The sequence below is a fragment of the Hemitrygon akajei genome, chromosome 7 (genome assembly GCF_048418815.1).
Source record: "Hemitrygon akajei chromosome 7, sHemAka1.3, whole genome shotgun sequence".
Taxonomy (NCBI): domain Eukaryota; kingdom Metazoa; phylum Chordata; class Chondrichthyes; order Myliobatiformes; family Dasyatidae; genus Hemitrygon; species Hemitrygon akajei.
The window spans coordinates 140,324,073-140,338,316 of record NC_133130.1 but is presented as its reverse complement, the minus strand read 5'-3'; the positions used below and the strand labels follow the sequence as shown (position 1 = coordinate 140,338,316).

At 43.6% G+C, this 14,244-nt stretch overlaps 1 protein-coding gene across 1 annotated transcript in view; it reads right to left on the bottom strand.

Annotated features, from left to right (window-relative positions):
* Positions 1 to 13,998, bottom strand: part of LOC140730066 (coiled-coil domain-containing protein 183-like) — an 86,106-nt gene extending 72,108 nt beyond the window's left edge. The window contains exons 1-2 of the mRNA XM_073050205.1: positions 13,692 to 13,998; positions 1,376 to 1,497 (exon numbers count right to left, since the gene is read on the bottom strand). Of these exons, the coding sequence (XP_072906306.1) occupies positions 1,376 to 1,497; positions 13,692 to 13,791 (222 nt within the window). The 5' untranslated portion in view covers positions 13,792 to 13,998. The remainder of the gene's footprint in view (positions 1 to 1,375; positions 1,498 to 13,691) is intronic.
* Between the last annotated feature and the right edge of the window lie 246 nt (positions 13,999 to 14,244).

Below are 14,244 nucleotides of genomic sequence, written 5' to 3'. Positions count from 1 at the left end.
GAGTGCAGATTAATTCTGTCCATTAGAACTTATTCCAACAACCTCCATTTCCATGCAGTTAAACTCACTGACCCGTGATTACCTAGGTTATCCTTTCTGCACCTCCTAAATGAAGCCAACACTTTTGTATCGTTCAATTATTTGCCACCTTGCCTGTAGACATCTACCGGTATGTCTCTTACACAGACAGAGGAACAGCAGGTCAAGTGCTCCTTGCTGTGGTAGGCCAACATTTTGGGTACTTGATCTACCTGGACATGAATCTGTAGGACCCGTCTGGCACACAGGAGTTAGCAGGACAGTCTAGCATCAGTTGGAACAGACTCATAAATGAGAAGCTCCTCTCAGGGTGACATTTTAAGAGATGGATGGGAACTGGTTGGGGTGGGGGGGGGGGGGGGGTGAAGGCAGAGGTTTGAGCCAACCCTTCAAAGGTGCAAAGTGAGTTCATTGACAAATGCAAAAGTACGGTGATGTACAGGCACAACAAAAAGCTTGCAGCAACGTCACAGGTTTGTTTTAATTTGGTTGTAACTTAGATGGCATTCTAAATAACTTAGATGTTATCTTAGATTTAGTCACTGTGTTTTCAGTCATTGAATTTCCAGTATGCTGCTTTGCACTGAATGGAGAAGCACTGCAATTTCACTGTCCTGAGCATTGATGATAAAGCTCTAACTATATAGAGACAACACACAAAATGTAAATTATTCAATACTGTGGAGAAAAAGATTGCAAAAGGAAGATGTTAATGAAAAAACACCATTAGAAGCAAGTCTACGGTAATTGAAAAGGTGGGTCCATAAAGCTCCATTGCTGAGCGGGAATTAGGGTTGTACAGGTCGGTTCCTGAACCTGATGGCTATAAGTATATTTTTTTAAAGATTAGCTTTATTTGACACATGTACATCAAAGTATACAGTGAAATGTGTAGTTTGTGTCAATAACCAACACAGTTTGAAAATGTGCTGGGGAAGCCCACAAATTTCGCCATGCTTCTGCTGCCAACATAGCATGCACAGAACTTACTAACCCTAACCTGTACATCTTTGAAGAGTGGGAGCAAACCAAAGCATCCGGAGGAAACCCACACACATGGGGAGAACGTACAAACTTCTTACAGGCAGTGGAGAATTGAACCGCTGTAAAATGTTACGCCAACCACTACACTACCATGGAAAGTAGCAGTTCCTGAACCTGGTGGTAAGACTTCAGGCATCAGTATGTCCTGCAGTAGCAGTGAAAAGAGGGCAAGGCTTGGATGTTGGGGATCCCTGATAATAGATATCATCTTTGTCAGCCAGCATCTCAAGTAGATGCCTCCAATGGTGGGAATCTGTGGAACCTATTTCTATTTTCCCAAGATGTCACTCACCCGATCGGCTCTTTGGAACTTGATGCTTTCCAGGATTACATTCTTGCGTAGTTGCTTAACTTTATCCGAATTTTCCACTATCTCTTTCTCTGCTGTTTGATAATAAGCAGTCTTGTACTTTTCTGAAAGTCAATTCAAGAACAGAAACCCATTATTTCATTAATTACTCATTTCAAATTTTGCAGATCCTGATAAGGTTCCTCTTCCCCAAACCAATTAATCTGCTGCAGATTAGTAAATCGCACACAATAGTGTGGATAGCACAGCACTCAGTCTATTAGAAATCTAACACAAAGGGGATGCAGTACTGTCTGGACAGTTAGAAATCTGACACAAATAGGATGCAGTACTGTCTGGACAGTTACCAATCACAAGCCAGAGGTCCAGGATCAGAACATACTCAATCTACTTATTCATCAATTCTCCACGGGTGCTGGGAAACTTAAGAGGAATTTACTGTGAAAATTACAGGCAGATTTTGATCTGAGGAATTGCAAATGAAGTTTAATTCAGATAAGTGCAAGGCATTGCAGTTTGTGAAGTCAAATCTATGTAGGATTTTCAGTGAAATGGTCAGGGCCACGAGGAGAAATGCAGAACATTGGGACCTTGGAGTACAAGTACTTAGTTCACAGAAAGTGGAGTCATAGGCAGACAGGGTGGTGATGGGGGCTTTTGGGACCTTCATAATTCAGGACAGTAAGAATAAATTTGGTAGATTTTGCTATTGTTATACAATATACTAGTGAGGCCACATATGGTGTACAGTGTTCAGATATAAGAAAGATGTTACTAAACTATAAAATAATTTACAAGGCTGTTGCCAGGACAGTTCTTGGAACAGGTTGGATGGGCCAGGACTTTATTTCTTGGAGCATAAGAGCCTGGGAGATGATGTTATAGAGATGATTAAAATCATGAGGGACATAGATAGGGCAAATTACTCAGTCTTTTTCTCAGAGTTAGGAAAAGGTTCTTCCCCTCTGCCATCATATTTCTGAATGGTCCATGAACATACAGCATTGCTTTGTTATTCTTCTGTGCACATTTATTTTTGTAACTTATAGGTTTTTGTGTCTTTTGCACTGTAATGCTGCCTCAAATCTTCACTTCATACAAATGTCAAGTGATAATAAATCTGACTGACTAACCCTCAGCCAAAGAACCTTTCCTGTGTTTATCTTCTTGGTCATATTTAATGCCTCCATATTCTTCCTATAATGTTATGATCAGTACAAGAAGATTTTAAAAACAAGCCTATAGTACTTAGGTCTGCCCTTACGAAAATCAAGTATGGAAAGGGAATATTTTTCAAATGTTAAAGATCTAATTATAATTACAGCAATTAAATGGGACTCAGGAATATGCCAGGATGAATTGTATGACCCACCCCACGCCATCCACCTCAGTGGGCCAGGCAATCCATCCAGGCATATTCATTGGCTCCCATAATAATCAGCTGGGTGTGAGGGATTCTTGTCATTGCTACAGAGGGAAATGTCAGTGACATGTCTCCAGGGTTTGCCAAGATTTTTCACCATACTAGTATGTCAAGAACTCTTAAACTGAGTGAGGTGAGTGCAGTGCAATAAGAAACTATCTCTGCTTCAGACTGAAGCTTAGCTGTGAGTAGGGCAGAAAGGTGGGCCACAGATGAGAAAACAGTTTATCATTTTTACCTCTTGCTCCAATAGTAAAACTTTCAGCAGAATTCACCATGCACACCATGACGGGGAAAACAATAAGCCTTGCATTCAGAATCAGATTTATTATCACCAGCGTGTGTCATGAAATTTGTTAACTTAGCAGCAGTTCAATGCAGTACATAATATAGAAGAAAAAACAGATAAGTAAATCGATTACAGTATACATATTGAATAGATTAAGAATTGTCAAAAATAGTATATTAAAAAAGTGAGGTAGTGTTCACAGGTTCAATGTCCTGTTAGGAATCTGATAGCAGAGGGGAAGAAGCTGTTCCTGAATCACTGAGTGTGTGCCTTCAGGTTTCTGTACCTCCTTCCTGATGGTAACAGTGAGAAAAGGGCATGTGCTGGGTGCTGGAGGTCCTTAACATGGACGCTGCCTTTCTGATCACCACTCCTTGAAGATGTCCTGGGTACTTTGTAGGCTAGTACCCAAGATGGAGCTGACTAAGTTTACAACCCTTTGCAGCTTCTTTCAGTCCTGAGCAGTACCCTCCCACCAATACCCGAGTGATGCAGCCTGTCAGAATGCTTTCCACGGTACATCTATACAAGTTTTTGAGTGTATTCGTTGACATACCAAATCTTTTCAAAGTCCTAATGAAGTATAGTTGCTGTCTTGCCTTCTTTATAACTGCATCGATAAGTTGTTTATAGGTTAGGTCCTCAGAGGTCTTGACACCCAGGAACTTGAAACTGCTCACTCCCTACAATTCTGATCCCTCTATGAGAATTGGTATGTCCTGTGTTTTACCCTTCCCAAAGTCCACAATCAGCTCTTTCGCCATACTGACGTTGAGTGCCAGGTTGTTGCTGCAACACCACTCAACTAGTTAGCATAACTCGCTCCTGTACACCCTCTCATCTCCATTTGAGATTCTACCAACAATGGCTGTATTATCAGCAAATTTATAAATGGTATTTGAGCTATGCTTCCACCCCCTTTCAGGTTGTTCTTACTAAGTTCTTTGGCATGAAGGTTGTCCAGCTCAGCAGCAACATCCAGGAGTGAAGGATGTTTATAAGAGAATGATTTGTCATCAGGAACATACTTCCTGTACCAAATCTGTCCAGTCTGATTAGAATTTTGTAGGTTTCTGTGAGAGTTTATCTGCCATCTTGTTAGTGTCTCCTTCCTGTTGTAGCCTTACATTTATCCACAACAGCACAGTTGGCCATGCATCTACCTACTCCCTCAATCTATCCAAATTAATCTGAGGCTTTTCTGCATCCCACTTAGAAAATGATCAATTTATTGCTTGTCTGTTTCCTTTCAATCCCACCTACATTAATTTTGTATACTACAGTAATCACTTTCCGGGAGAAATGTTCGAATACCACGGGTTCTCCCTCAACCAATCTACTAGTTGCATCCCCAAAATCAACTCAGTAGATTTGTCAAGCCTGATTCCTCCCTTAATAAAGCCATGCTGGCTTTGTATTTTCTCCCAGTTAGAAAGTACTCTAGCATTTTCCTCACCACTCAGGCTGAAATGATCATGATTCTGTTTTCTCTCTGCCTATTTTTTGAAATGTTGCTGTTCCATCAGCTACCCTCCAATTTGTTGGACTTGCCTCAGTTTAAACACTAGTACATCAAACATTTCTAAGCCACTTCCTTAAGTACTCTAAGATACATGCTGTTGATGCCTGGACAGCTATCAGTCTTTAATTCTTTCCAATGCCCTGACACCATTTCACTACTAACATATATCCTCCTTCTCCCTAGACCTTATGTTCTCCAACATCTCTGGGAGCTTGCCTTTATCCTATATTGTAAAGACAGAACCAAAGTATCAATGTAGTTGTTCTTTCTTTTATTTTCTCTCTCATTATAATTCCCATTTCTGAAGGTAAGGAGACTGCATTTAACAACTCATCTTTTTTTCCGACCCCAGGGACAATTAACCCTGGCATCTCTTTGTGGCATGGAAGTAAACTAGGAGAAACCCACAGGGTTCTCATCTCCACTGATGCCTGCATGCAAACTCCATGCAGCCATCAGTGGAGATCAGAAGTGAACCAGGAATGAAGAGTCTCAACCCAAAACGTCAACTGTCCATTTCATTCCACAGATCCTCCATATGCTTGGGCATCTGCTCCATTTCCAGCACGTGCAGTCATATGTTACCACTACAGCTTGAGACAACTGTACTACACCCTGGCAAAGATAACTGGAATATTCCTGGGACAAGAGACCACTTAGAAGATTAAACATAATTGAGTATATATAACATGACAGTTAATGGACAATATGGGACGTAAAGATTTGATAGGAAGGTTGAATTGGGATTGATTAACCATAATCTCATTGAAAGGTGGAAAATGCAGGATTGACCATATGGCCTAGAATCCACATGTACTGCATATCAATCCACAGCACTTCTTGAGAAGTGCTTGAGAAGTGCTGTCCTGACGAAGGGTCTCGGCCCAAAACATCGACAGTGCTTCTTCCTATAGATGCTGCCTGGCCTGCTGCATTCCACCAGCATTTTGTGTGTGCTGCTTGCACTTCTTGAGAGTTGGTTTAAGTCAGGACTTCATTTTAAGGGATTAACTTCAACATCAAATGAAGAGTCGTAACAGGACAATTAAACCAAAGAGTACAGACAGGCCAGAAATGTTGCTAATATCTAAACAAAGTACAGAAAATTTAAAATATGATCCCAAGAAAGTTTTAGACTGTACAAATTGCGCAGCACATAAACACAACACACTCAATTGTCAAAAGATATTGTTATAAACCCCGTAACTGGGTCACTTACCAGCAAAGATAGAGAGGTCCGTTGAAGTCTGATGGTACTATTTTTAACAGTATTTATTAGTAAAAATACACAAAAATAATATCAATGCAACCATACAGATAATATATGTCGACAATACTAAATCTAAAAGTGCGGGTATAATAATAATCAATAAGAAATAGCTCTATCGTTGTCTAGGGGATAATGTACTGTCCGATGGAAATATAAAAGTCACTCAGTTCATGCAGGCTGCAGCCTTTGGTTGGAGGGAGAGAGAGAGATTTTTGGGAGAAAAACTTGCCGGCTTTTCCTTTTATGATTTCGATCCGTTGGTGTGGCCGTTCACTTGTGGCCTCTCCTTTAGCTAAAGCTGCTCTTCCATGGTGAGCCCGCCAATCCCAGGCAAGGGAAGGACGCACACGAGCCCCCCCACCGGCTGTCGCTATTAAACGCTGTCACTGGATTTCCAGCGTTTCTCCTGGTGCGTCTAAAGGGGTTGTTCCCCAGACCCTCTTTTATCCTTACTCACGGGGTCTCAGATGTCAATCAGGTTGGGATGATGCAATCCCTCAACCAGCCCACTCTGGTCGTCCCCTGAGGGCTTCAATGAATAGTACAGTACTCAATACACAATTCCATCTCCAAGAGACAATAGCCGTTATCAGGGGTTTTTGTTTCGCTGAGGCCAGGACACATTCCAAACCTTGAGGATTCTGTGTGTCTCTCTCCCATTTCTTGGGTCCCAGACCCGAATTAATAGCGATCTTGCGATTCTCGAAAAGGAGGGGGCGACTTTGTACCCATCGATCCCTCAGAGTTGTGGCACATTCGTAACACCCCCTTCCTTCTAAGATTTTTACCACCGGTAAAAATGAATTAATACAGAGTCTTACAGGATTTCAGAATCTAACACAATACAAAAGAGTTTTTTTTCCACTACAGAGTAATACAGTTATACATCCAATTCAGCATCTAAACAGTTAGCGATTACATTGTCACTTCCTTTAGTATCTTAACATCTTGTACCTTAATAAAATTCTTGTAGCATCAGACTCCAATTTAATAACCACCTATTTTTATTCCTTTCCTTCAGCAAACAAACTAAAGAGTTGTGATCTTAGCTTACATGTATATTACAAAAGTTCATGCAAATACTAATCTTTATTTTACTTTCAAACTTAACAGTCAATCTTCCATGGGGTTGTCTTTATTATTCACATGCTTTGTCGAAATCCCTTAAAACCGGATCCTGTTATTTAAAATGGCATCCTGTCAACCCTCGCCCCTTTTCCAGTTAACTCCCACGTGGTTAACTTGTATACTAGTGTGGAATAGGCTTTCGCATGCTCCTTTCATAGCAGTTATTTTATCAACAATGTGTTCCAAACTTAGACCATTTTCCGAATTTCCACACAATTCTTTAATTTTAAGCAAGTTGTTAGCATGAGTTTTCAGATTAAACTCTGCAAGCGATCCCTCTTTGTCCAAACAGCATTTCAAATTCGGCCTCTTCACAGCACACTCTTGAATAACAATAGCGTGTGGGGCACCTTTACATTCCAAATCAACCTGTAATTGATTCGCAGGCACCGTGTTACCAAGCCATTTTCTCTGTAGCCTGGTTGCTGCTTCTGACATCAATCCAGACTTTAAATTTTCTTCAATTTAGGAACTACACTTTTCCCTTTCCCTTCAATAATAATATTCACCTCACCACCTTTTATCTCCTCACTAACTTTTAACACACCTTCGAGCACAAACAACTGGGAATTCTCACTTCCCACTATTACCAAGGTTAACCCTTTCTTCACTGAACCAAGTCCATCTGACCCACAAGGACTGCATTCCTTTTCCACTGAATCAAATACCTCAGACTTTTTCTGAGTTTCATTACTAGGTTCAGTACCACGTGCATCCACATCTTGAACACACTCAAATGGGACATCTGCCTCTTCCAGGCTTTCAATACCCGTACCCTTTTCAAATTCTAAATTCCCCTGATCCTCCCAGTTACTCTCTGGGCAACTCCCTTCCGGAGTAAACTCAACCACGCGGGCTGAAACAACCTCATCTGCCAACCCAGCAGACTTCTTCAAGGTAATGGCATCCTTTTCATCTAGGACTGCCCTCATTTCATTATCGGGAACACCTTTAGAATCTTCAACTTCTTCAAACAGTTCTGCCAAACCAGAAAGATCATCCATGTCCAACCCTGGACCTTTTAACAGCCTTATCTGTTTCTCATCTTTACTCCGTGCCTCTATACCTGGCTAAGGGCAGGACTACCTCCTCTCCCTTACTCTCTTTCACTTTCCTATTCTCCGTTTTACCACCCTCTAACTCCTCTTGGTACAGGGTCGGTAAAAACGTCTCGGCCAAATCGATACTGGCCGGATTAAAACTGGTCTCGTTCTCCGCTGCCTTTCTCGACATGCTGCGAGTGGTCGCGCATGCGGGATAGACCTTGGAATCTAGGGGCGGGACCTCAACACTTCCAGGCTGGTTCGTCAGCTCCATGGCTGACCAAACGTCACCACCAGCTAAATCGTTACCCAGAAGGACGTCTACGTCAGTTCTCGGGAATTCTGATTGTATCCCTATTTCAACTGGTCCAGACACCAGCTCACAATTTATAATGACCCTATGCAAGGGCACCGCATCTGTCCCTTTTCCTATGTCTCTCAAAGCTACCTCTCCAGTCTTGCGACCAAAACCTATTATCTTACTGCGAATCAATGACAGCTCTGCTCCCATGTCTCTCCAGATCCACACTGGAACTGGTGTGTCTCCCTCTCTCACGGACACGGTTCCTTCTGAAATACATTTCTCAGACCCTTCTCATACTCTGTCTACCTGGGGCTCTCTCATTGATTTACTGATCACCACAACACATCCTGTAGGGACTGCTGCTTTCCATTTTCCTGTCTCCTTCCTTGGAGCAAGGCACTTAGATGCAATATGACCCACCTTTCCACAATTAAAACAGGTCAAGCCAGGACCTCTCCTGCCGTCTTGCCTTTCCTCCTCCTTAATTTTACCACTAGCTCCCGGCGGGCTTTCTCTACCGTTCCCATGGTCTCTCTGGTAACTTTTATTCGAGGAAAACTTTGTCTTGTGGGTTAGGGCATATTCATCTGCGAACCTAGCAAATTCGGAGATGGACTTATTCGGCTTCTCATTCAAATACATCCAGATATCATCCAAAACACAACCTTTAAATTCCTCAATCAGAATTAACTCCCTGAGACGCCAAAAATCTTCTTCCACTATTTCTGCTGCACACCAGCGATCCAAGAGCACACCCTTCTCATAGGCAAACTCTGCATACATCTGATTCCACCCTTTCTTTAAATTTCTGAACTTTTGTCTATACGCTTCAGGTACCAATTCATAGGTCCGAAGAATGGCCTCCTTTACTTTCTCATAATTCACAGACTCCTCCTCCTCCTCCATGGACAACGCCGCATATGCCCGTTGTGCCTTCCCTTTTAACACACTTTGTAACAACGCCACCCACTGCTCTTTGGGCCACTTCTGACTCACTGCCACCTTTTCAAAATGCAAGAAATAACTATCAACATCCATCTCCTCGAACGGAGGTACTAACCTCAACTCCCGACTAACATTAAACTGCTCCTCTCGGTCTGGCCCTTGAGCTCTTCGCTCTTGCCTTAACTTCTCCATGTCCAAGTCATGTTGCCTCTGTTTCTCCTTCTCCTCATACTCCCGCTCCTTCTTGGCTCTCTCCTTCTCTTTTTCGGCCCTTTCCTTCTCCTTTTCAGCTGCTTCCAGCTGTTTTAACTGAATTCCATGCTCCCTTTGTTTCTCAGCTCTTTCCTGCTCCCTCTTCACCTCTAACTCCTTTAGCTGGAGCTCATGCTCCCGTTGCTTTTCGGCTCTTCCTTTTTCCTTTTTGGCTCTTTCTTTTTCTTTTTCAGCTGCTTTAACTTAATTTCATGTTCCAACCTTAATTTCTCCAACTCTAACTGAGCCGTCCCACTAGTTGGTACCTTTTCAGGGATATTTTCCAAGATCTCAGCTGAAAACACATTCTTCACAATATAATACTGAGTTATGGCCCTCCACACCTCCCGCTTTTTCATCGACAACCTCACCTCTGCGAGGTTTAGCCCTTTCGCAATATTTATCAAGTCCGACTTTGTGGCAGCCTCTAGCGCCTCCAGAGTCGGGTTTTCTATAAATTCATCCACGTCCATCTTTGCTGGTTTCCCGTCTGGTTACCCGCGCAACCAGACCCACATTTGGACTTAAAAGATTGATTCACTGGCCCTCCAATTTGGTATCAAATCTCGAGATGAGGCCCCCACTTTGTTACGAACCCCATAACTGGGTCACTTACCAGCAAAGATAGAGAGGTCCACTGAAGTCTGATGGTACTATTTTTAACAGTATTTATTAGTAAAAATACACAAAAATAATATCAATGCAACCATACAGATAATATACGTCATCAATACTAAATCTAAAAGTGCGGGTATAATAATAATCAATAAGAAATAGCTCTATCGTTGTCTAGGGGATAATGTACTGTCCGATGGAAATATAAAAGTCACTCAGTTCATGCAGGCTGCAGCCTTTGGTTGGAGGGAGAGAGAGAGATTTTTGGGAGAAAAACTTGCCGGCTTTTCCTTTTATGATTTCGATCCGTCGGGAGTCCCGTTGGTGTGGCCGTTCACTTGTGGCCTCTCCTTTAGCTAAAGCCGTTCTTCCGTGGTGAGGCCACCAATCCCAGGCAAGGGAAGGACGCACACGAGCCCCCCACCGGCTGTCGCTATTAAACGCTGTCACAGGATTTCTAGTGTTTCTCCTGGTGCGTCTCAAGGGGTTGTTCCCCAGACCCTCTTTTATCCTTACTCACGGGGTCTCAGATGTCAATCAGGTTGGGATGATGCAATCCCTCAACCAGCCCACTCTGGTCGTCCCCTGAAGGCTTCAATGTACTCAATACAGAATTCCACCTCCAAGAGACAATAGCCGTTATCAGGGGTTTTTGTTTCGCTGAGGCCAGGACACATTCCAAACCTTGAGGATTCTGCGTGTCTCTCTCTCACTTCCTGGGTCCCAGACTCGAATTAATAGCGATCTTGTGATTCTCAAAAAGGAGGGGGCGACTTTGTACCCTTCGGCCCCTCAGAGTTGTGGCACATTCGTAACAATATCCCCTCTGGTTCAAAACCCTGATGAATGAGGGGTAATAACTGTTCCTGTACCTGATGATGTGAATCCTGAAGCTCCTGTACCTTCTTCCTGATGACAGCAGGAAGGAGAAAGCATGGCCTGGTGGTGGGAGTTCCTGATGACAGATGCTGCTTTTCCTGCAACAGGGCTTCGTGTAGATGTGCTTTATGGTGGGGAGGGCTTTACCTGTTATGGACTGGGCCACCTCCGCTACTTTTTGTAGGATTTTCCATTCGAGGGCATTGGTATTTCCATAGCAGCGTGTGACGCAGCCAGTCAATATACTCTCTACTACACATCTACAGAAGTTTGTCATCAAAGCCTACAAACAGGTGGTCCTTGCATACTGTTGACCAAGGAGCACTGGGCGGCATGGTAGCATAGCAGTTCATGTTACCCTGGTTCAATTCCCACTGCTGTCTGTAAGGAGTTTGTAAGTTCTCCTTGTGAATGCAGGTACTCTGGTTTCCTCCCACGTTCCAAAGAAATATTGGTTAGAAGATTAATTGGTCACAAGAGTGTCACTGGGTGGCACGGACTAATTGGGCCAGAAGGGCCTGTTACCATGCTGCATCTTTAAATAAATAAATAAAGTGAAAAAATAAATTGTTCTGAGGTATTATATACAAAGCTCATCAGTGTGATCAGCAGTTGAGTCAGTCTAACTTCTTAAGATTTCAGACATTGAAATAACCCAAAGGAGGGAACAAGGAATGTGAACATTAACTGCAGTGGCCTTTGACGCTAAGTTGGAATCAGATAACTTGAAGCTTTACCAGTCTTTTAATAGCTGACCCATGCAACATGGAAATTCATCCTTGCAAAAATGATAAAATACTACTAAAAAAAATTGAGATAGAGAATAAAATTCAGCCTCACAAAACTTGTGTGTTGGTGAAGAGGAAATGAATCAATAGAATTTTTGATGCATGAACAGATGATACAGCTCTGCATTATGGAAAACTGCATTATGGTTCAATTTTCTTGGAACACGATCTCCCCTCCACCAGCTGAGTCAGCACTTCTATACCATATTCTCACATAACTGAACATTTTGAAGAACTGCTGATGCTGAAGATGCAAAATATAATTGGAGTTTTCTGGTCCCACTGTGTCAGGCTAATGATTTTTTTTATATAAGGGCCCTCAGAGATAGCTTATTTTCCCTCAGGGGTGTGCCCTGAGGAAACCATTGTCACTTGCCCCATATCTCATATTTCTGTTCTTATTCCCTCTCCTACTCCAAGCAGGGAGAGAACTCAACTATTCTTGCCTTTCTCCTCTATCCTCCCTCTTCCACTGTGCCTCTGTAATTTCTGTGACGTTACTGAAGTTAATACCACCACACCAGTCCCTCAGTGACCTTCACCTCCACCAATCATTTCCTCTTTTCATGGTACTTATCCATGAAACCATGATTCAACATCCGCCCATTTTCTTCTTCCCTTCCCAATATCTAGGCACCCAAAATCTCCAGCAGATGAAGCACATTTTCCAATGTATGCACTGCATTTGTTACTTACAACGTGATCTCCCTTACTAAAGAGTGTGTGACCACTGTAGAGCCTCTAATCGTTTGGCAAGAGTGACCCCGAGCTTCCAGTTCCCCGTCACTGTAACTATCCCATTCTTATCTCTAGTCTCTTGATCACAAGAGACCAGGCACTGAAAAATGGAGCAACAATCAATCTGCTGGATGAACTCAGAGGGGGCATCTATGGGAGGAAAGGAACCATTGACACTTTGGATCAGAACCCTGCATCAGGAAAGGCCCTGATTCACATTTTGAGCCAAAATGTTGACAACAAATTCTGCTGCTGCAAAACAATAAATTTCAATACATATGCCAGTGACATCAAACCTGACTCTGGTTATCCCACAGATCCATCAGATCATTTGTCGAGCAAACACGAGGAAATCTGCAGATGCTGGAAATTCAAACAGCACACACAAAATGCTGGTGGAACACAGCAGGCCAGGCAGCATCTATAGGGAGAAGCGCTGTCGACATTTCAGGCTTCGTCTTGGCCCAAAACGTTGACAGCGCTTCTCCCTATAGATGCTGCCTGGCCTGCTGTGTTCCACCAGCATTTTGTGTGTGAGATCATTTTGTCGCTTCACTTTGATCTCTCTTTTGGTCTCCAAACTGTTCCAAAGGCAGCCAAAATCTCAAGGAACAGCATCTCATTTATCATCTTCACACATTCTACTACTTTGGGGATCCAATATTAAATTCAACAGTTTCACTTAAACAGCCTTCTTTGTGTATCAGAACTACTTAGTTTTGACAAATGTGTAATATGAATTCAGTTTTCCAGCTTGACAAATGCTGCCTAATCTGCTATGTAAATTCTAGCAAACTGTTCTTTTTCTGCGTCTTGCAAGTCAAGGCATGGCATAGTCGCAAGTAACAGGAGACCATTCAGATCACAAGCCTGTACTGACTTCGACAAAAGCCAATGAATTGGTCCCACCTCGTTGTCCACTTCTCACTACAGGTTACATTACCCGTCAGACAAAATGTTTTAGTAAGAGACTAACTTTCTCTGAATTTCCAACCCGCCCAAACTGTAGCTGCGAGTTTGGTGCCCGACTAAGGTGCAGACAGCGCCTAGTCCGTCGATTGATAATATCAGCAGTGCCTCCCGAAGCTGGGCGGCCCGTTACCTTCCAGGTAGACTTTATTCCGCAGTTGCAGTATCTGGTCGCGGCTGCTCCATTCCTTGAAGCACGCCATGCCGTCGCCACGGCCACCCTCGATGCCCATCTGGCACCTACCGCCACCCCTTCCACTTCGCGGGCGTCACGCACGATGCTCTGTGGCGTCACACAACCCGCGTACAACGGGCGCTACGGGGAGTTATCCGGGTCGCGTTACGCACGAAGCTCGCGTAAGACGGGTGGTTAAGGGTTCGAAGAACAGTTGTCCGAGGCGCGTTATGTGGCTTCCCCGAAATCATCCGGGGTGCGTCACGCAACCTGCTCACAACGGGCGCTTAGGGGCGCCACGTGGAGTTATCCGGGGCGCGTCACGCGGCTTCCACGGGGAGTTATCCGGGGCGCGTCACGCGGCTTCCACGAGGAGTTATCCGGGGCGCGTCACGCGGCTTCCACGGGGAGTTATCCGGGGCGCGTCACGCGGCTTCCACGAGGAGTTATCCGGGGCGCGTCACGCGGCTTCCACGAGGAGTTATCCGGGGCGCGTCACGCGGCTTCCACG